The following is a 22,946-nucleotide window of genomic DNA, read 5'->3' on the forward strand; positions in this document are numbered from 1 at the left end:
GCCTCCCAAAGTGCTGGGATTACAGGTGTGAGCCACCGCACACGGCCAAACAAATTTTAAGGATATTCTTTCTGCCTTGTATTTCTGGGCTGGGGCCATCTTGCAACAAGCCCAGCAAACAACTGACCACGATGGCCCTGTGGGCATCCATAATGGAAAGTGCTCTCTTCCTCCCTGGATTAGGGCCTGAGTGATCCATGAATCACACCACTGAGCAGACACAGACACCCTGAGGCTGGAGAGCCACCTTACTGCCCACGTCCCCTTCACTGACCTTTGCAGCTGTGGCCATGCCATGCCCAGTACAGTGTGGCCTGTTCTTTAAGGTACCATCGAGTGTTGATCTGAACATAAACCTAACACTGGGAGCCAGGTAGCACAGGCTTTTGTTTTCTAGATGAGAAAACTGAGCACCAGAGAAGCTAAGAACCTTTTCCAGAGTCACAGAGTAGTCAGAGGCAATTCCCAAATTCAGATTTTACCCGGACTCCACAGCCCTGCTTCTGCCGGGTACCTCACTCCGTGCGGGGAGTATCTAAGTGTGAGGAGAGAGGCAGCCTCTCATCCCCAAGGAGACTGAGGGCTTTGGCTGCTGGGACACGAGGCCTGTGCTTTTTGTTTTTGTTTTTGTTTGAGACAGGTCTCACTCTGTTGCCCAGGCTGGAGTGCCCGGGACTGATGGGGCTGGGGAGGCTCCTCACGGGGCCACCCTGCTCCTGTGGTCTTGTCACTATCACTGGGGTCATTCTTGGGGAACCTTGGCAGGCTCCAAGACCCTGAAGAGTGGTTCTGGGCCTGGCTGTGGTCCCTTCCCTTACTCTCCTCCCCAACCCTCGTGCCTTCTGAATCTGGGGTATTTAGAACTGCACTTTCCTGACTTCCAGAGCCACAGGCCATTTGTATTGAACCCTGTGCCTGTGCCGCCGAGTCTAATTGGTTGTCCCTTCTCCACTGCAGTCGGGTGCCCCGTTCTCTTCCTTACACACTCCTGGCTGGCTCAGTGGAAGGAACTCCTGTCACTCCTCTAACAGCATCTGACCCTCCCCCGGGACTGGCCTATCTGAAGTATACACAGAAAGTAGCAATTCCTTAAATGTCAGTGGTTTCTTCATTAAACAATGTAATATTTTTCAAAAGAGAAATCAGTCTATCGCTTGTGGCTGAGATATTAGTTTAAGATATAAGTGCAAAATTGATTTCTGTGACCTGTCCTCACTGTTTCATTATGCATTTCCTTAATATACATAATTTTTGGAGTCTTCATTTGTCATTTGTCAAAAAATAATATTGCCACTTTCTTCCATTATTATAAAAGAGGAAAGATGAATCTGGCCCTTTTAAAACTTCAGATTGCAGCAGCATTTTAAATTTGAAAGAGTAACTTCCCCTCCTCCTTGGAATCAGAGTGAATTTTTCCCCTTTGCACTCACTGTACAGTCGATGCAAGGATTCCTCTGGGAGTAGGAGGATTTGGGACTATAAACCATCTTATGAAAAATGACAATTCCTAGTGCTGTAGATGCTTCCTAACCAAGGATGTTATTGGTACTAAAGGGTTTATTGCCATCAGCACAAACACTGAAGCCATTTGCATTTTGGGCTTGCTAGACACTTGCCCTCCAGTTCCGGGCTCATGTGATAACATTAATTAACCACTTTTAAAGCAGCTACTTGAGCCACAGGAAACTTTTACTTCCCCCAGTGATCCTATCCCTTATGGTTCTCCAAAGAAAGGGCCCTGGCAATGTAGAAGACAATGTGAATAGCTACCTGGAGTGTGAGAAACAGTTCCACTTGTCTCTCTATCATTTGGACTGTCGTGGATTAAAAAGGAAGTGCCCCCCTCCCCTGCCTCTGAAATATTCTGAAGCATTGGTGCACTCAACATCTCTGCTTTTATGAGCATTGGCAGCAAGTTTGAAATAGAAGACAACAGTTCTCTGATTTGGGTCATGGCTGCATCAGTCCTACAAGGCTTCCAAAGCCAGAGCTGACATTCCCTCCTGTTAGGTGAGGGTATAATTGAAGGGCTCCTTCATATTATACCAGGTAGAAGCTGCTTAGGTGCTAGGAAAATTGAGAGGAGGCTGCTTACGGATCTGCAGAGGAAATGTTACCCAACCAGATGCATCTGAAATAAGTGCTGATTCTCATCTATCTATTACCTGTCTATCTGTATCTATCTATCATCTACTTATGTTTGTATGTATGTATGTATGTATGTAGGTATCTATCTATCATCTACTTATGTATACATGTATGCATGTATCTAAGTATCTATCCATCCATCCACCTATCTATCCATCTATCTATGTTCATCTGTCTGTCTATGTATCTATCTATGTATCTATCTATCTATCTATCTATCTATCTATCTATCTATCTATCTATCTATCTATCTATCTATCTATCTATCTATGTAATCTATCCATCCATGTATCTATCTATCTATCTATCTATCTATCTATCTATCTATCTATCTATCTATCTATCTATCTATCTATCTAATCTATCCATCCATGTATCTATCTGTCTGTCTGTCTGTCTGTCTGTCTATCTATCTATCTATCTATCGATCCTATCTATCATCTTCTATATCTATCATCTACTTATGTATATATGTATGTGTCTAAGTATCTATCCATCCATCCACCTATTGATCCATCTATCTCTGTCTATCCATCTATCTATCTATCTATCTATCTATCTATCTATCTATCTATCTATCTATCTATCTATCTTCTAGCTATATCTATCTATTTATCTATCTACTATCTATCTATCTATCTGTCTGTCTGTCTGTCTGTCTGTCTGTCTGTCTATCTATTGCAAGCAGGAGAATAGGCAGGCCTTACCTGAAATCCTCAAGGAACCCCAGCTTCCTCCACCCTCTCCGATAGAGCTGGTGCCTGAACATTATTATGCAAAGTCCCTAAACAAGGTAGTGGATGATGAACTCAGGCTGCCTGCAGATAGTCAGGAATAGAGCCCGTGTCCTGCTCCCTGGCTAGGGCTTTTCCTCTGCCTCAGAATGCCCCCAGTTCTCCCATCTCCAAGCTGGTTGTGCTCCTCACAGGGTTGGCCTCCTCTGCTCTAGGTACAAGCCCAGGGTGGCAGCGAGGCTCTTGGTCCAAGTCCCAGGAGAGGTGAGTTCTGTCCCCAGTTCTGGCTCGAGGTAACTCCAAGGCCTCCTTTGTCCTTGGATCTCAATTCTGGCTACACCTGAGAGCCTTTTTAAAAAGTGTAGATGTCTGGCCTCCCCGCAGGGACACGGATTTCTCAACATCAATCTTGCTCTTAGGAGCACCCTTCCCACTGCAGCTGGGCAAGGAGGAAGCCTGGAGTTTGGGGTGGGACCCTCATGCCTGTATTTAAAAAAGAAAGAAAAAGAAAAAGGATGCCTTTGATGAATCTGATGTCTAGTCTTCATTAGACTACAGGCATTTATTATTTTATTTTAGTTTTTTATTTCCATAGGTGTTTGGGGAGCAGGTGGTGTTTGCTTACATGAGTAAGTTTTTCAGTGGTGCTTTGTAAGATTTTGATGCACCCATCACCCAAGCAGCATACACTATACACTCTACGTCCATACCACCCTGAACACGCCGGGTCTGATCAGACTGAAGGCCTTTGAAAGACATTTACCTTCCACGACTGAAGAATTTTATTGATTTATTTGTTTTTCCTTCTTGGCTGCACTGGCCCTGTGCTGTAGTAAGGTACACAGCACAGAGGCCCAAGCCTTTGCTCCCTCCTCCACCCCCTGCTTTATATCCTGTCACCGTGCAAATTGGTGAAATCCCTCCACCTTAGCAAGCCATTTGCCAAGCCTACCTCACAGGAACAAGAATGTAAGCTTTGTGAAAGTTCAGTCGAACTATGAAGATCAAATGGTGTCATCCCATCTTGACGATGATAAAAATGGAAGCCCTGATTGCAATAAGCAAATCTTCCCTGAGAATGACACATAGAATTACGCATGGAAACTCAGTGTACGACTTTGCTAACTCAGTAGCTGTGAATATCAGCTACCATTGGGCCAATGTCTTAGCAATATTTAAATGGTACCTATGTAAGATAGCAGGTGAAAGTAACAGCACAGCCAATATTAAAACCATATATCAAGATGGTCATTGAGAACAGAAAATCATGTGCAGAAAGTACATGAAGTGTTGAGACTGTGTCCTTGAGTTTTATTGTCCTGCTCAGGTGGTAGATTCTGAGCTCTGTCAAAACAGTCCACTGGATTTTACTTTGCAAATGAGCTCGTGTGCTGGGGTGTAAGTCAAGCCCCTGTGTGTGCCCCAAGGTGGACTCCCTGGCTTCACTTATCTAGTGGGGCTGTCTGCTTTCCTATTTTCAGCTCAGTGACTGCCTTCTGTTTGTGTTTGTCTTGCTACAGATGGACAGAAGAAAGTTCAAGAAGAATTTGACATTGACATGGATGCACCAGAGACAGAACGTGCAGCGGTGGCCATTCAGTCTCAGTTCAGAAAATTCCAGAAGAAGAAGGCTGGGTCTCAGTCCTAGCGGGAGAGCCCCCTCCTATTCCACCTGAAAACACCAAACTCAACCATTATCTGTCAAGAAATTAAACGAACAACACCCTAGAGAGAAGTCATCCACACACAATCCACACACGCACAGCAAACCTCCAATGCATGTACAGAAACCTGTGATATTTAGACCCTTGTAGGAAGGTATAGACAATGGAATTGTGAGTAGCTTAATCTCTATGTTTCTCTCCATTTTCATTCCTCCTGCAACTATTTTCCTTGATGTTGTAATAAAATGAAGTTAAGATGAGTGAATTCAAGTGTCTGCCTTTCTCTCTCTCTTTATTTTACCCGACGTTAGAGATGACTGTGAGCCACGTGTCTATTTCCTCCTCCTCTTAGGAGTCAGAGACGTAACACGTTGTCTTCTGTTAGGAGCTTTTTTGCTGGGAGTGAGAGATCCATTTTCAGCCATGCCTGCCTCATTCGGAGAGTCCTAAGTGCTGGCTGGCGATGGCAATATATTTTCTTCTTATCATGGGAATAGAGCCCTGCATCCTCGGGTGCCGAAGACTCAGAAGTTTCCCTGGGGAATTATGACTAATCCAGGAGAATAAAACGGGAGAAGGTGATGCGTATGTGTTTGGAGCGTCCCCAGATTTACTCAGCAGACCCATTTCAGATCTCCAAAGGGGACACCCTAGCCTGTGAGAGGCCATTCTGCGGCTTACCTGCAGTACTCTGCACCTGTGTGACTCCAGGGTACTGGCACCTTCTCCAGACTCCCCAACTTCCTCCATGCTGTGATTTGCCACCTGGTAGGGTTATTTATTACAACCTGTAATTTAGAGAAGCTATCAGGCTTCTCTTCCGCTCCATTTTCTCCCCCTGCAAACCTTGCAGGTAAACTGTTCTGCAAATCCCAAAGTGGTTTTGTAGGCACTGAGGAGAGGTCCATCACACGGAGAGGACCTCGCCGTCACTGATTCGGGAACCAGTTGGTTGGGTGGGTACCTGCCTTGGGAGGCACTTGTGGTTTTTGTTTGAACTTTTCCACATGATAACGTGATGTGTAAGTCACATCTCATCTTCAACTTCCTGAGATGCTTGAGATGCTCCATGACTGCTCTTGTATACTGTGGGACATTGCATGTCTTTCCTTTGCCAGCTCTTTAACCAAGGGTCAAGGTGGAGCATGAAGAATAATGGGAAAAGGGGCAAGGGATGACGCCATGTGTGTGCATGGGTGTGTGGATGTAAGGGATGGTGAGTGAGGCATGGGTAGGGCACTGACTGCAGGTGGACGTGCTGCTGTTCCTGCAGCAGGGCCCCATTTATTGTCGGGAGGGCACAGGTTGAGAAACACTGGCATGCTTGGGTGATTTACTGTCTCAAAAATCCCTCTGAAAATGTGCATATTTTCTTGTGTAAGGAAATCTCTCCTGCCAGATAATTCCCTGTGGTTGTTAGAGACAGGGAAAACTCATAGACTCTGATCAATTTCCAATCATCAGAGAGCTAAATAGGATACTTTGGCCCTAACAACCAGTGAGGGCTCTGAGGGACTCCTGATGTTGGGGTCCCTACTGAAAAGAGGAACACAGGCTGAGGGGACACTCCAGGAAAAGCTTCCTGAGATACAGGGGTATGAATGCCAAAGAAATCAGATGAGTCTCGATGTAGTCTTCTTTGGCATTCCCTTAAGCTACCAATGTAAAGTAAGCCAGGAACAAAACAAACACTTACAAATTTTGGCTCAATTTCACCACACCTTATACTTCAAGCACCCCCATCCTCTGAATATTTCACATAAAGGAAGCAGGGACGCTGTCTATACTGGCTGCACTCTGGCTGGTGCTCACCCCACACTGACCCCTCTGGAAGCTAATCTGGCTTATAATGAGGATGCTTTCTTTACAGGGGACTCTCTATGCAGAACAGAAAATTCCAATGGAGTGGTTCATCCCTATGTCCCCAAAGGACTGGGGATATTCTTTCAGTAACAATGGCCCATTGGGGGAAGAAGGATGAAAGTGGGGTGAGAGACGTGACATTTGGAGAGGTCCCTTAAAGACTGTGATGTGCCTCTCTTTTTCCCATCACAGGACAGGGTTATAACTGCTTTCCTTTGAGCCACAGGGATGAATTTAACTGTTCACTTCCCAGGTAGATTCATGAGGGTCTAGAGCTTCAGCTAACAGCATGGGGAATATTCCAAATGCGCCCCCGCTCAGCATAGGAACTGGGTATGTTGAGTCTATGGTCTCATAAAACCAGAAGAAGGACAAGGGATTGTGGCTGCAGGCTAGGGAGCACCTTTTCCTTACCATGGGCTGCAGTATTTATTTAGGGTAAAGGAAGGAAACTCCTGAGGTGCTACGGGCTGCCAGCAATTTGGAGCATCACTAATTCAATGTCCCTTCAGCCATGTGTATTCAACTCCTGCTGTGGGTGTGGACTTGGTGCAGTGGCTGCAAAGCAGGACAGTCCTTGTCAAGGTGCTGTTAGGCTGGTGGGGAAGGGACGAGGATAAGCAGATGCTGGAACAGAAGGAGGGGCACAGCAAGGCAGAGCATGGAGAATCAATCTCTCAAGTCTTCTCCAGGTACAGCCACACTTGGCAGAGAACTGAAGGCTGAGAGGAGTTCCTGGGTAAATAAGGGTGGTGGCTTGTGGAGAAGTGTCTGGGCAAAGTCCTTGAGAAGGAAGTGCCCAGTTTTGCTGTTCCAGAGGCTGAATTTATCAGTGCACGTCAGCCTGGGGGATGTGACTCTGCTCTCTGAACTTGGGGAGGCCAGGAGGCAAGAACCCAAGTATTTGAGACTTGAAACTGGATCCATCTTTGACTTACAGGTCAGTCAAGTGACACAGAGAAGTTACCTACCTCAAGTAGCCAGTTTCTTTAACAGCAAAGTGATGATAAAATCTTTGTGGTAAGGTGGTTGGCAAAGTATTAGGAATTTAGAATGAGGCAAAATGCATTAGTGTCTGGCTCAGTGTAGGTGTCCAATAAAGGTAAGCTATCATTATTGATAAACCCATGTGGTAAAGAGTCAACCATGGCTTCCCTTATCAACACGCAACACACAACACCTCACTCAACTGAAGCCACAAGACTCAGTTTCTCTTGGCTACAGCTAGTTGGATCAGTGGTGGGCACCTGACTCAAGGGGTGGGCTCAGCCTGTCTGAATATTTCTTTAGTGATTCTGAATTAACCATCATGGGAGCTGAGTCAGTTAAGATGAAGGAGATGTTGAGTTGGGACAAGGTTGGTGTTGTGACAGGTAAAAGCTGCAAAAAAGGTTTAAAAATCTTTTTTTTGTTTTGCAAGGAGCTGCAAAAGCCCATGTGGGACAGGTGCAGAAAGAAGGAGAGGATTTGAGACTCAAGGTACACGAGCCCATGAGAGATGAAGAGGTAGCCCAGGTTGAGTTAGTCATTTGGTGGCAATGAATAGAAGCCCACTCATACTAGCTAAAAAAAGAGAAAATTATTCAGGTTTCATAGACATCCAAGAATAGAACATCCAAGACACCCAAGAAAAGAACAGAACACCATGGGCAGGCAGAATTATATTAGATTTATAAATAAACTGGGGCACAGTAGGGAAGAATTGATGTCTTTATATTATTGTTTTTATAGCATTTTGTGACGTTTGGTGGTTTTATAGTTTTCGTCATATAGGTCTTGCACATTTCTTTTTGTTCTAAGTGTTTCATGGGTTTTGTTGCCCTTGTAAGCAGGATCTTTTTCCAAAGCATTCTCTAGTAGGTTTTGCTGTTATCTCAAAGAACTACTGATTTCTGTAGATTTAGCTCTGTAACTATTCATCTTACTGAACTACATTTCTGATCATTTTCCAGTGAACATTTTTGGATTTCCAGGTCCTATCACTTGCAAATAACAATAATTTTGTCTCTTCTTTCCAACAACTTTTAATTCCTTTCCTTTGTTCTGTCTCATCTTCCTTATAATTAATTCTTGTGTGTTGAGGGAGGCTTGGGCACGATTTCAGTCTCAACAGTTATAGTGATAGACCATCTCTTGGGGTTGTCATTTGCACCTATTTTGGGTTGATTAATTTTAACTTCATAGGATCATCTTTTCGCAAGTTTCATGAGTCTCTTATTGTACCTTTGAATGCACACATTTTATAGACTGTGGAGATTAACCTAAATAAATTAGTATAATTATAAGGGGAGATTGAACAGGAAGAGTTTAGGGTTAGAGCTTATTTAGGATTTGTATTTAAGATGAGGATTCACATAAATGTCATGTCTAGGAGATTTCACTTGATTACAGCTCCAATCATGGACAATCAAGGTGGAGTCCCTTGGTCACACTTTTAGCTAGGGATGCTATAACAAAATACCACATAAGGGCAGCTTAAACAATAGACACTTATTTTTCACAGTTCTGGAGGCTAGGAAGTCCAAGATGAAGGTGCTGCTGGACTTGGTTCCTGGTGAGGTCTCTCTTCCTGGCTTTTAGATGGCCACCTTGCTCCATCCTCACGTGGTAACATGGTAGAGAGTGAGTGAGCTTGCTCTGATGTTTCTTTCTCTTCTTCTTCTTCCTCCTCTTCTTCTTCTTCTTCTTCCTCCTCTTCTTCTTCTTCTTCTTCTTCTTCTTCTTCTTCTTCTTCTTCTTCTTCTTCTTCTTCTTCTTCTTCTTCCTCTTCCTCTTCCTCTTCCTCTTCTTCCTCTTCTTCCTCTTCTTCCTCTTCTTCCTCTTCTTCCTCTTCTTCTTCTTCTTCTTCTTCTTCTTCTTCTTCTTCTTCTTCTTCTTCTTCTTCTTCTTCTTCTTCTTCTTCTTCTTCTTCTTCTTTTTTTCTTTTGAGATGGTATCTTGCTATGTTACCCAGGCTGGAGTGGAGTGGTGGAATCTCGGCTCACTGCAACCTCTGACTCCTGGGTTCAAGTGATTCTCCTGCCTCAGCCTCCCGAGTAGCTGGGATTATAGGTGCGCACCACCACGCCCCACTAATTTTTGTATTATTAGTAGAGATGGGGTTTCATCATGTTAGTCACGCTGGTCTCAAACTTCTGACCTCAGGTGATCCACCCACCTCAGCCTCCCAAAGTGCTGGGATTACAACCAGGAGCCACCGCGCCCACCTCTTTCTCTTCTTGTAAGGGTACTAATCCCATCATGGGGCCCAACCCTCTTGATTTCATCTAAGCCTAATAACCTTCCAAAGGTCTCACTTCAATATCATCATCTTGGGAGTTAGGGATTCGCCACGTGAATTTAAAGGGACTTAAACCTTCAGTCCATAACATTCAGCTCACCCTTGGTCTTCATTTTCTGTAATTTGATCAGACTGAACAGAAGATTGGACTTTATTTACTGCCCATCGATTTACCGCACAACGTGGATTTATGCTCACGTTGCCTGCCACTGTTCCCCACCGGCTGCTGCTTCAAGACTGGCTCCATTTTCCCTACAGCTGTGACAATGTACTCTGTTCAGTGCCCCATTGCCCTTTAGGAAGTCTTTTGCTCTTTTGCTAACGGTTGCTTAATTGAATAAGAATTAAGGGTAAGCAGAATGCTGCTATGCTTTATGTGCCCTCCATGGGAGTTAGGAGTCTGCAGAGAGGGGATGATGATGGGTTTGGACCGAGGCATGTGTTGGAGGGCACCTGCTGGAGGGCAAGGCTTGAATAAAATCACCAGAGGATTGTTAAAGTAGAGCCACTGGTTTTGCTCTCTGCCCTGTAAAGCTGATGTGAATATTAAATTTTTGAACCCCCCCCCCCAAAAAAAGCTAACCACTCATTATTTCTATATGCCCGTGCTTCAGGCTTTCTCTGGCACCTGCAGGTGTAAAGAGCTACCATCACATGGACCACGACAGTTCACAAAGGAGAGCGATGTGCTTGTCTGTTAGTGCTTCTGGGGCTTCTACTGTGGGTCTTTCTTAAAGCCCCCAAGCTAAGGAATAATTTTCTAGACTACCTACTGCATGAACTACATTGTTAGATGATTGTCTTGTTCAAAGCCAGGCTGAGTCTTTGATTTAGTGAGATGGATTCCTGCATAGAAATGCCTAGACTCAGGCGAAATCCCATGGTATTCAATGAAACTAAGAGGAGTCCATGCCTTCCTGCTGTACTCTCATGTGAACCTTGCTGCCAAAAATATTAGGCTGGCTGCTTTCCTCCCTCTGCAGCAGCCAGACCCCCGGTACCCAGGCCTTCCAACCAAGCACTGTGGTTTAGGAGTCACACATGGGGCATGTCTGGCCCTAGACAAAATAGCTTGTGGTTGACTCGCTAACTCTTGACAGGTACAGAGGCTTAGACAGTGCTAATTCTGAGAGCTAATGCTGTTCTATATCTGGATAATTTCAGTGACCATCCCTCCAATTTCACCACATAATTTCCTCTTTCTAGTATATTCTGTAGCAGCCAGAGTAATTTTTTAAAAATGCAAACCTGGTCCTATCATCTTTTCCATGCTTCCCTCCCCTCAAACTTCAACATTCTTCAATGTCTTAACTGTGCTCACAGGATAAAGCCGATTTCCTCTGTGTGGCACCCACACTGCCACCTCTCCTCTCGTTCTGGAGGCTTCTGATATTCCTGGGATGTGCTCTCCTGTCCCCCCAACATCAAGATGCTTGAGTCTGCTTCTCAGTCTCAGTCTGCCCCTCTTTCTCTGCATCTCATACTTCCCATCATCTTAGTTCTGAGCTGACCTGTTACTTTCTGGAGAACTAACTGATGGAAAGATAAACCCCCAAGTCCCGGTGCCTGCACCCGGTAGAACTTTATTTCTTGCTTACAGCAGAATCCAAGACTGGTGCTCCAGAGTCATCTGCATTCTCCATGCGGGAGGCTGTGTCAAAAGTTTCTGATGGGTCAGATCCAGAAGTGACTGATTGACATTGATTCCCCTGGCTGGGAGAAAACACCGGGTCTCACCTATGTGTGGGGGAGCGGGGAAATGCAGTCCACCTGTGTGCCCAGGAAGTGGAGGAAGCAGGTTTGGGGCATCATTGTAGTTTCTGCCACAGCCCCCTCCCCTCACATCCCATCCATTCCCACACACCTACCCATCCCCCTCACCTAAGGCCCTGCTCCTGATGGCAGTTATTACAACTGCAATTCACAGGCATCACTGGGATTCTCCGATCAATACTTGTCTCCTCCGTGCTGCTCCATGAGGTCAGGGACACCCGTTTTACCAGCTGTTCAGGTGCTCCATAAGAACTTGCAGCAAGAATGAATAAATACATCCATGCTCACATTTGGGGCATGCACTCTACAGAAATCATCTTTCCCAGTGTATTTGAGGGCAGAGGTACATAAAGGAATCCTAATGTTTTCATTCAGCAAACAGTCAAGGAAGACCTTGATCTGGTCAGAGTCCAAAGTCAGCTGGTATGCTTCAGCTTTTCCTTTTCCTCTCTAAGGAGGGTGTTAGAAAGCCACTGTGCTTTCTTGTCATAGAGTGGAATTCAGGACAGACAGGCACCAAGACACGGTTACATTTCTAGGCCTTTGTTTATTCCCCCAAAAAGCTGAACAAATCCCCAAGCCTATGGTGGTCTTCAGGTCAATCAGGTCTTCAGGTCAAACTGCAGACTCAGGATCCTACTTTATTCCATGTTATTCTTTCTTTCACAGGCTCACTGCAACCTGCAACCTCCACCTCCTGGGTTCAAGCGATTCTCCTGTCTCAGCCTCCCAAGTAATTAGGATTACAGGTCCCCACCACCATGCCCAGCTAATTTTCTATTTTCAGTAGAGATGAGGTTTCACCATATTGGCCAGGCTGGTCTCAAACTCCTAACCTCAGGTGATCCATCCACCTCAGCCTCCCAGAATGCTGGGATTATAGGCGTGAGCCAACGCGCCTGGCCATGTCATTCTTTCTGTATAGAACAAATGCCTGCTGTTAGCCTACCCTCACTGTGGGCAGTGGGCTGCCCTGGGCTTGTGGTCAGCCAGCCTAGTACTGGGGTTGTCCTGGGAAAGGAGCACAACTTCCTCTGGCCACAACCTACCCTTCTATAAAGTGGACATAACTCTCAGGATGGTAGGGAGAGATTAAAAACAACCTGTGTGGAGTTCTTCCTGTGTGTCGGGTTGTGGCAAGCTACTAAGGGCTTCACACATATTATTTCATTGAGTCTTAACAGTCTTAAAAAGGATGTACTTCATCCCCATTTTACAGATGAGAAAACTAAGGCTCAGAGAGGATGAGGGTCATGCAGCTATTGAGGGATGAGGTTGAATTCTGCATCTGGGTTTGACTTGAGAGCCTGAAGTCTTTGACACCCACTTCATCTAGTAGGAGGCATTGAACACCAATGTATTTTGTAACTTACGGTGCTTCCTATCCATGTGGGGCACCGTTTGGGTTCTGTAATCTCCAGTGCCCCCATGATGCCTCTCTCAATGATTCAGGTCCTTTGGGGATCCTCTGGCCTCTGCATTCCAATAGTGATGACCGTAGACAGAATAAGACCCCTAAAGATGTCCACGTCCAAAACCCAGAACACATGAATATGCCCAAAAGGACTTCATGGATGTGATTAAGTTAAAGATTTTGAGATGGGAAGATTGTACTGGATTGCCTGAGTGGGTTCAATGTAATCACAAGCATATTTCTAAGAAGGAGGCAAGAGAGGATCAGTGTTGGAAAAAGAAGGTGGGAGGAATGTGCTTTGAGGATGGAGGAAGGGGCCATGAGCCAAGGAATGCAGGTGGCCTCTAGAAAGGGAAGGAACAGATTCTCCCTAGGAACCTCCAGAAGGAACACAGCCCTGCCAAAACTTTGATTTTTACCTTATTATAATAGACTCATTTTGGACTTCTAAGCCCCAGAACTATAGCATAGTAAATTTGTGTTGTTTGAAGCTACTAGGTTTGTGGTAATTTGGAAATTATAATGCAATGGTAATTTCTGTGCCATGTCTCTTGTACCTTAACGCTTGTGTGGTCTCACAGCTCACCTGTTATGCATGCACTAATTATTATCACCCCAGCTCACACAGCATCCCTTGAGAGGGTCACCCAGTACATCCCTCTCTGTGAGGACACTGCAGATACAGAAGAGCCAAGGAAATGTTTTCTGGTCTTTAAAACTGTGGTACGGTGGTGAGGCTACTGAGATGGCTGTCAGATCACACTGTCCTCAGCCCTGGTCTCTGGGAATGGGTGGGATCTGCAGCAACATGATTATACCACAGACTCTGTAGGACCCCCTTGGACAGGGAGGTGCTGAGGGCTGAGGCAAGCCAGCAGCACTGTGGTTCATCAGCTGCTGTGGCCTGACAGCTGTGGGTGAGCTTTGGAGGCTGGCCTGTGGCCAGCACCGGCCACAGATTTTCTCCTTTTTCAGGTGTTGCTCAGGCTCTTTTGTGTGATTTGTTTGCAACCAAGCCAGCAGCCTCTGCAACCCCAGGCACGGAGCCAAGCCAATAAATCTGGCTGCCATGCAAATGACTCTGCCACTGCAGAGCTGCAGGCCGAGAGGGAGCCGTGAAGACTCTGCACCATTTGTATTCCTGCCTGAAATATCGTGCCATTCCCCGCATTCCCTGGACCCACTGCTGTCAAGCTCCCAGGGGACGAGCTGCCCATCCACCCAGTGTAAAGGACCAGTGGGGTGGTAAAGCAGGAAGTGGGTGTTTTATGACTTTGATAACCTCCTTGTGGGTGTGTGAAGGTGAGAGAACTCTGTTGGGTGGTGGTTGGAGTTGTTGGTCTCCCCTTTTTGATTGTTTGGGTCTCAATGAACGAAGGCATTCTGCAGCTCCCTTCTGAATGCCTGGCTCCCAATCCAGCTCTCATTTACTCAGTGCCTCTCACCCCCAACTACTGGCTCCCTGATGTGTCTTCATGCTTATAAATCAAAGAGCGTGAGTGCTGCTAACTACCTTAGGGACCTCACCCAGCCCTGTATTTTATAAACAAGTGAAGCGAAGCTCTGATAAATGGAGTGCTTGCCTGCAACCACAGGTGAGGCCCAGGCATAGCATCCTTCAGGGTCAGTGCGTATCCTGATGCAGCTGAACCCTCAGCAAGGCTGCAACCACCCATCCGCAACTCTCCACCAGAGACAGGAGGCTGTGTTTTGCCCATTCAGGCCCCGAGAGGCCCCTTGCTGGCCAGGTTGCCCAATCACTTGCTTGAATTCCCTGGGAATAGACATGGAAGAAAGAGCAAAAATAAACAAGCAGTGGCGCACTCCATTGCTTTTTCAGTCCGAATTTCAGAAGAGTAGAGGGAAGGGATGTTGCCATCAGGATGGAATCTCAGCACTTTATTTGACATCCCCAGTGACAATGGCTTCAACGACCCGGTCTCATGTGTTTCATCTGTAAGAGCCTTGATGAACAGGAGCTTGCTGGTATCAGGACCAGAACTTCTACCTTGTCTGGCCATCTTTAGTGTACTGCCCTTTCTCTCATAGTTTGAGATGGATCACCACTACACTCATGTCCCACCGCAGGAAGGGGACAATCTGGTGGACAACTGGGAGGATGGACAGAGAAGAGCACAGTCTCTGCCTCATGGGCCATCTTTGTGGCCTAAACTAGGTAGTTGGGCATGCATGTGGCTTGAGCTCCCCAGATGGTTGACACTTGTCCAATTCTCCTGGTGCTGTGCGGCCTGGAGATATGTGATTGGTATGGCAGAAGATGGTCTCCATCCATGCACGCATCTTCCCAGCACTCATCCTTCCAGTTAATGCTGATGCATCTCCTAGCCAGCACACAGGGCAGCTGGAAGTGATCGGCATTCCTGCCACTCAGCACCGTTCCTGGCCAATGCCTTGTACTTGCAGGATAAATATCTCAGCTAACTTGCTGTCTATGTGAAATCACTCTGAGGCTGTACTGTTCTGCCTCCCAGAGTTCCCTTACAGGGGTGAGCCCCAGGTCACACATGCAGTAAACTGCTGGAGGGTGTACTTTGTATAGGCTTTTCTCCCTGTCTCACATACTCACTTCCCTCCTGATACTCCCCAGATAACCTCCCAAACAAACCACTTATATTTAAATGCTTGTCTCAAGGTTTGCATCTAGGAGAACCCAGCCCAAGACAGATGGCAAAGGAGACGTGTGGGCATTTTTAGCTAAAACTCCAGGTTCCAAGAATTCTGGACCATATGCACCATATGTTTTGTTTACATCTTATGTTTCACAACCTCTTTTTTTTTTTAATTAAGAAATCAGCCTCTTAAGATATAAACGGGCAGAAATTAACTTAGTTTTTGTCCAACAAGAGTTGTTTCCTTTCCTTGAAGGAAAAGCTTCCCTACAAGGGAAGGAAGGTGGAGTAGGAGGACCCTTCTGCTCTGTGTTGGAATTCATCTAAGTCCTGGAAGTATGAAGATGAGAGAGACGTGGTCTCTACTCTCCCTGGAAGCTTCATTCAAATGGGAGATTTAAGAGACCTGTATATGAGAAGTCAGCTAAGAGCATGAGAGAGACATGCAAGACGTGTCGCAGCGAAGCTCACATTTATGAAAAAGCATAATGGATATGCTTTTTCCATTGGACTCCACGGATAGCTGGGAAGGCAGAAGCTTCTAGAAGAGGACCAGATAGGTGGGAGGAGGAGAAAGGACCCTCAGCCCAAGAGTGAGGGTGTCAGCGTCCATCACAAGATCACGTGGTGCTGCGTCAGCCTCGCCTATTTGATCACAGGCATTTCAGCCATGAGCCCCTCCCTTCTGCTTCCTTGGGAATTGTATACGAACTCCCTCTGCTTTTCTAGGCTGGTGGAACATGCATTTCGGTGGCTTCAGGGATGCTGCTTCCTTTACTGATTTGCGTGTGTGACTTGGTGCTCCACTCTCTGGGATACGCTGACATCTTGAATCTGCTTCTGCATCTCAGGTTAAAACAGGGATGTGTTCTGTGCACATGTTCATCCCCTCCCTTCCCCACGCTATGTTACCCATGGCCTGGCCCCTCTCTGTCTTCCTGATGCTTGCCTATTTGATCTCTGTTGAAGAACTTTAGGTTCCAAGTATTCTGGACCATATGTACCATGGTTTGTTTCCATCTTATTTTTCACAACCTTTTTTTTTTTTTTTTTAATTAAGATATCAGCACCTTAAGATAAAAATGGGCAGACATTAACTTAGTTTGTGTCTATCAAGAGTTATTTCCTTTCCTTGAAAGGAAGGAAGGTGGAGTAGGAGGCTGTGATCCAATTGCTTTGTGTGGGGATCCATCTAAGTCCTGAAGGTATGAAGATGAGGGAGATGTGGTCTCCATTTTTTCTGGAAGCTTCATCCCAGTGGGATGCCCCTTACCCTTAGACCATTCTTGGAATGGTCCTTACTCCCCGAGAACAACTCTGTGTTTGGTCGCCTCAGTCACCTTGAAGCTCTCTGTCCTTGGGATAGCTGCTTCCCAGGAGGATCCCTGACGCCTTGTGCCAGTGTTGTTTGGTGGACACAAGCTCTCAGCCACCCTGGCTGCAGAGAGGCGTGACTCTATAGCCTGAAAATAGCAGAGCCCACCTCCCAGCACCTGTCCTAATCTAAGACTGTGAAAAGCTATTCTAGTTAAAATCAATTCAGTTTGGGGTGAAACTGATCCCACTGTAGCCCCTTAGCATATTCCAGGGTCCTGTCTTTCCTCTTTTTCTATAGTTTCTAAGTCCCATGCTATGATTTTCCAGTTTCCTTTATGGGCAGTGTAACAAGCTGAGTTACCGTCTAGATAGATTACATCATCTTCAACTTGCTTTAAACTGGATGCTCATTCTGGATTGAATCAGTCCTGGGGTATTTCTCTTGGCTTCCTCTGGTCTGGAATCACACTCATTCCCAATCTGAGGTCTCCCCAGTGGCTTTCCATAGGGTTCATGGGCTCTAGCATTCTGTTTGTAATAAGAAGTCTGACTTAGTCTCTGAGACAACAGTTAGTTCAGTAGGTTGTGGGGATAATGTGGGACTTAACATAACAGGACTGTGGGTCACTCTATCCTGAACCCATATCCACTAGAAAGGTCCAGAGCTGGATATGCTGCTGAAGGTGAGGGGCTGGAACTGCTAAGTACAGTTACACAGTCACTGTAATTAGTTCTTCACCACCTTTCCTAATATCCAGGCTTCTTTTCCTCTCTATCTAGATCCCTACTATAGATCCCTTAAGAATAATAGTTGTATTGCTTGGGATAATCAATGCCAGATGCTGTAACAAACAACCCCATCATTCAGTGATTTAATACACAGGAAGTATCGTTCTCACTCCTGTGAAGCCAGATGAGCTTTGCGCAGCTATGTAGGCAGCTCTCCATCCAGGCAGTGACTCAGGGATGCAGGCTCTGTCCCTTGGATGACTATGTCTTTGGGTCATTTGCTTCTGAGAGAAAGAGCTTGGATGATCACAAAATGTGTCAGTTTCTACGGCTGCCATAACACATTTCCACACTGGATAGCTTACAAAACAAAAATTTATTGTCTTATAGTTCTGGAGGCCGGAAGTCTGAAATCAAGGTGTTGGCAGGGGTGGTTCCTTCTGGAGACAGAGAGAGAATCTGTTCCATGGCTCTGTTAGCTTCTGGTGGTTGCCAGCAGTCCTTGGCATTCCTTGGAGTGTAGACACGGTACTCCAGTCTCTGCCTCCATCCTCACATCGCCCTTTGTGTCTGTGTGAATCTTCTTCTTTTTATCCTTTTTGCCTCTTGTAAGGACAGAAGTTGTTGGATTTAGGGCCTACCCTAAATCCAGGATGATCTCATCTTTTGATCTTTAACTTACATCTACAAAAATACGTTTTTATTCAGGTAAGGTCTCCTTCATGAGTTCCATGAGTTAGGGCTTGGGTACATCGTTTAGGGGGATGCTATTCAACCCACTGCACATGTCTGTTTGCTTTATTATCATGCCTAGAAGTGGCACCCATGCCCACTCACATTCCATCGGTCAGCTCGAATCACACAGCACAGCCCTGGTTGCAAGGGAGGGTGGGAAGATTATCCTCCTGTTTGCCCAGATAAGCAGATGGAGGTGGTGAGCACCTAGCTAGTCTCAGACACATGGCCATGTTCAAAGAGCGCTTCCTCTGTGCCTGATGCCATGCTGAGGACTTTGCAAGGATTGTCTCCTTTTAATCCTCACGAGAAGCCTCTGAAGTGGACACTCTTAGTTATCCAATTTTCAGACAAATAAGCAGAGGCACAGAGTCCCTTGACAAATTTCCCAGGTCATTCATAAATGGTAGAACCACTGATTCCATCTGAGCAGACTTTTCAGAGCCTGGGCCTTTTGCCCCATAGAATGCTGCTTCTAACTGTACTGACTCCTGGTCTTTTATCCTTGTGGGACAGTTGTCACAGCCCCATGCCTAGTCTCAGATTTCCTTTACTTATCCCTGGAGGCTGAGCTCACTGGAGCTAAGTGCTTAGAGCTAAGTGCTTACTGGGGACTGCCTTTCCTTGCAAAATTTCTTTCTTTCACCCTAGACACTGTCTCAGCTTTCTTGTTCCCACAGTGACTTGTTCAAGGACACATCAAAGACTGAAAACACAGCCAAAGTTTTCACTTTCTGGCCCAGAAACTGGATGACACCAATGGACAGAAGTGACAATGCAGATGTCTCAAGTTGATGGAAGCAAATGTTGACAAGTTCATCTGCCAAAGAAGAGATGGCTAGGTGGAACCTGATGTTTTATTCTTCAAGCACAGCTATCAACTTTGAGTGAGAGGATACAGAAAATTTATTTCTACTTTGGCTGCTTTCAGAACGGCATATCAGCAGCTCCAGCACAATCTACATCAAGCTGCAAAACGTAAGTTGGCAGCCTGTTTGAAGCAGATCCAGGCTACCTTGTCTGAATAGAGCCACACAGCATATTTGCAAGCAAGAAGGCTTAGGTTCTTGGCAGGTGGGGACAAGGGACCAGGGTCACTTTCCCATTCTACGCTACCCCTTCTGTTCTGGAAAATTTTCTGCTGGCTTGCAAAAGATCAAAGAGGGAAAAACAAGCTTATGTAATTTAGTACCTCATTACTGATTATTGATCCAGATCTGTCTTGTACACATAGCAGATAAAAAAGTAAATGCTGTTTTGAAAGAAATAAAGACCAAGAGAATAATGATGCTGGAGGAAGGGCGAAAAGAAGGAAGAAAAGAATCAAAGGAAGGAAGAGAGACTGAAAGGGAAGCGAGAAAAGAAACAAAGTCACTAGGTGGGAAAGAAAATAACTTCCCTGTAGTTTGGTTTTGAAGTAAGAGAAAACATGTTCTACCATACCTTTGACAAGTACATAGTTAGCAGATAACCCTGTCTGTCACAAATTCTGGCAAGCCCACTCTCCGTGTCTGCAGATGCAACAGATTTCATTCCAGGAGTTGGATAGCCATCGGCAGTTTGTGATTGGGGCAGGTGACACCAGAGAGCATGAGTTGGGCTCTAGTTCACTCTGCATCTACCATGCCCAAGGTATTGTACCGATTTCATGGGGACAGAGTGAAGGATGCAGTTAGGCACAGATAATGCTTATAGGTTTTCTTCAGTGAGGCACAATGACAAGACATGGCCATTTGTCTTCAAGGAGTTTGCTTTCTCATGGAACTGACAGACATGTTCCCCAATAAGGTAAAAGTGGTGAGTCCTTTGAGAGACAAACAGAGGAAGAATGGGAAGGGAGAGAGATCAATGTTGACTAGGAGAATGCTTGATAGAGAGATATAGGTCTTGAAGAAAGCATAGAAGTTGAACAGGTGGAGATAGGGAAAAGGACATTTTAGGAAGCGCACACACAGAGGCAAGAAAACACTTCTTTTGAGGAATAGCAACTCTTCCAGGCTGGGAAGTGCATAGGGAGCATGGAGGGGTTCAGTGGAATCCAAGTCTGGAGAGGTAGGTCAAGGCCAGGCTGGATGACAGATGGCCACTGTGGCCGAACTGGCTAACAGCTCACCAGCCTGTCTTCTCTTCATCTTGGGAACAGCCTGTCAACACTGGCCAGGCTTCCTGGCAGTGAAATGTGGCCATGTGCCTGAGTCCTGGCCAGTGAAACCACAGGGCAGAAGCCACATGAGTCACTTTCAAGCTAGGCACGTAGAAAATAAAAGTTCTATATGTGGTCTCCATTCTCTTTCTCCTTGTTTCCATGATGGGGAAAGAGACTGGAGGATCACACATAGCACTTTTATATTTTCATGCCCATTAGGGTGACTTTGGAACTGGTTTAAGAGGGCTGCTAGTATTTGAATGTTTGTATTCCCCCAGGAATCCTATGTTGAAACCTAATCCTCAGTGTGACAGTGTTAAGAGGTGGGGTCTTGGATGGGGTAGGGGGTCATGAGGAGGAAGCCATTACGAATGGAATTTATGCCCTTATAAATGAGGCCTGAGAGAGCTCCCATGCCTCTTCCAGCACATAAGAACACTGCAAGAGGGCGCCCTCTATGAACCAGGAGACAGACCCTCACTGGATGCAGAATCTGCACCTAGACCTTGGACTTCCCAGCCTCTAGAACTGCGCAAAATAAATTCCTGTATGGAAGCCACCCATTTGATGGCAGTTTTGTTTTAGCAGTCTTAACAGATGGAGACAATAGCAGAGCCCCACAGGATGGAAAGCATCCAGGTCCCTGAATGGTCATGTAGAAGGCCACCCGATGTTCAAGAACACTTCTTTTGGATTTAACTTGAGCAATAAATGAACTACTATTGTGTGCATCCCAGAGATTTGGGGATTTACCTGTTATAGCAGCTAGCACCACTCTAACTCATAGAGTTACAAATGAAAGTGAGGCACTTATGTTTTATTAACAGGCAGTGAGGAGCCAGGGGGTCTGTATCTTTCATCTATCAGGGAGCACATCTGAGATGGAACAGTTGCCAACCCACATCCCATGGATAAAATAAAAGGAAAGTCCATAGGTTCCTTATTATGGAACCTCAGACAACAAATTCTCTGTCACCCTTTAGAGTGGATGAACATCGTTGAATGGTGGGTCATGCTCATTTTTCAAAAATTTCTTATTTCACTATAGGTGTTGAGCATCTATTATTTTCAAGTTCCCCTAACTCCAGCACGTTGAAAAATCATTGATACATGGGATAGAGTTCTTGCTTTTTTAAACATTTCAGCCTAACAAGGAAGAAAAGTCAGGATCAAACTAAAGTGCATTACAAGGCAGCTTATAAACTTGCCCCCAAAGAGGAGCAGACTGTATGTGCAGAGGGAAGGTGAGCTCGCATGGTGGTACCACACATGCTACCATGCCAGCTGCCACCAGCAACACCACCACCACCATGGCTGTGACTATGAACAGGTGTCCAGCTCACATGCCATGCCAGATGTCATTCTAAGTGCTCTGATTTTTTTTTTTTTTTCATTTAAACCTGACACTGACCCTATGGAGTGGGAACTCTTATCTCCATTTTGAAGATGTATATAATGGCATTGGTTGTATTTTGCATTTAGGGGCTTTAGCCTGTCTATGCTTTTAGAGTTCTTTGCAACCAATTCTTAAAAGCATGATATTCACGTCATGGTTTAGGCTTTGTTTTCTTAATCATGTTAATCATTTAGTTAATCTGGTAGATTAATCAGGGTATGTGAAGAGAAGCATATTCATCTGCCAAAGGCAGAATTTCCAGCAAAGTGTTACAGCATATAAATGTTTAGTGCACGTGTCCCTTGAAAACTTGGGCAGCGGCAGTACTGTCTTGATAACTGTTCTTCATTATTATGACTCTTACTTTATTGATAAAATGATTTAGAATAGAACAAAAGGGACATTTTGTTTGAGAAATGAAATGAAGTGCTTGAAGACCTGACCTGCAGATGAACAGAAAATTGATGAAGATGGTTTTCGAAACACATTGTTCTGATCTGAATGCTGAATTCCACCCCCTACCCTCCTGCTGCCTCCATTAATTCCCTCTGCATGTCTGCAACCACAGCCATTTATTTACCTTGCTCTACAGCCCCACTATGACTGTGTCTCTGCCCTCTCCATTAATTTCTTCCAACCACCCCCATTTAAACTTCACTTTCATTTTAGCCTCTGCCTCTAACTCAGCCTAATTTTTTTAGCATACACATTCCCCTCCCCTCTTGGCCCATTGCCTCGTTTTTTTTCTTACTTTTGAAAATGTTACATGATTCTGCAAAGCTTATAAGAAAAACACAGTATTCTATGCCCCCAATTTTCTTTTTCTTTTTTTTTTTTTTACTATACTTTAAGTTCTAGGGTACATGTGCATAACGTGCAGGTTTGTTACATATGTATACTTGTGCCATGTTGGTGTGCTGCACCCATCAACTCGTCAGCACCCATCAACTCGTCATTTACATCAGGTATAACTCCCAGTGCCATCCCTCCCCCCTCCCCCCTCCCCGTGATAGGCCCCAGTGTGTGATGTTCCCCTTCCCGAGTCCAAGTGATCTCATTGTTCAGTTCCCACCTATGAGTGAGAACATGCGGTGTTTGGTTTTCTGTTCTTGTGATA

General features: G+C 45.4%; 1 protein-coding gene across 1 annotated transcript in view; it reads left to right on the forward strand.

The window, feature by feature from the left end:
- Positions 1–4,816, forward strand: part of LOC105472614 (Purkinje cell protein 4) — a 62,026-nt gene extending 57,210 nt beyond the window's left edge. Inside the window, exon 3 of the mRNA XM_011726007.2 lies at positions 4,403–4,816. Within this exon, the coding sequence (XP_011724309.1) occupies positions 4,403–4,530 (128 nt within the window). The 3' untranslated portion in view covers positions 4,531–4,816. The remainder of the gene's footprint in view (positions 1–4,402) is intronic.
- The last annotated feature ends 18,130 nt before the right edge of the window (positions 4,817–22,946 follow it).

Source organism: Macaca nemestrina, chromosome 4, assembly GCF_043159975.1.
Source record: "Macaca nemestrina isolate mMacNem1 chromosome 4, mMacNem.hap1, whole genome shotgun sequence".
Lineage (NCBI taxonomy): Eukaryota > Metazoa > Chordata > Mammalia > Primates > Cercopithecidae > Macaca > Macaca nemestrina.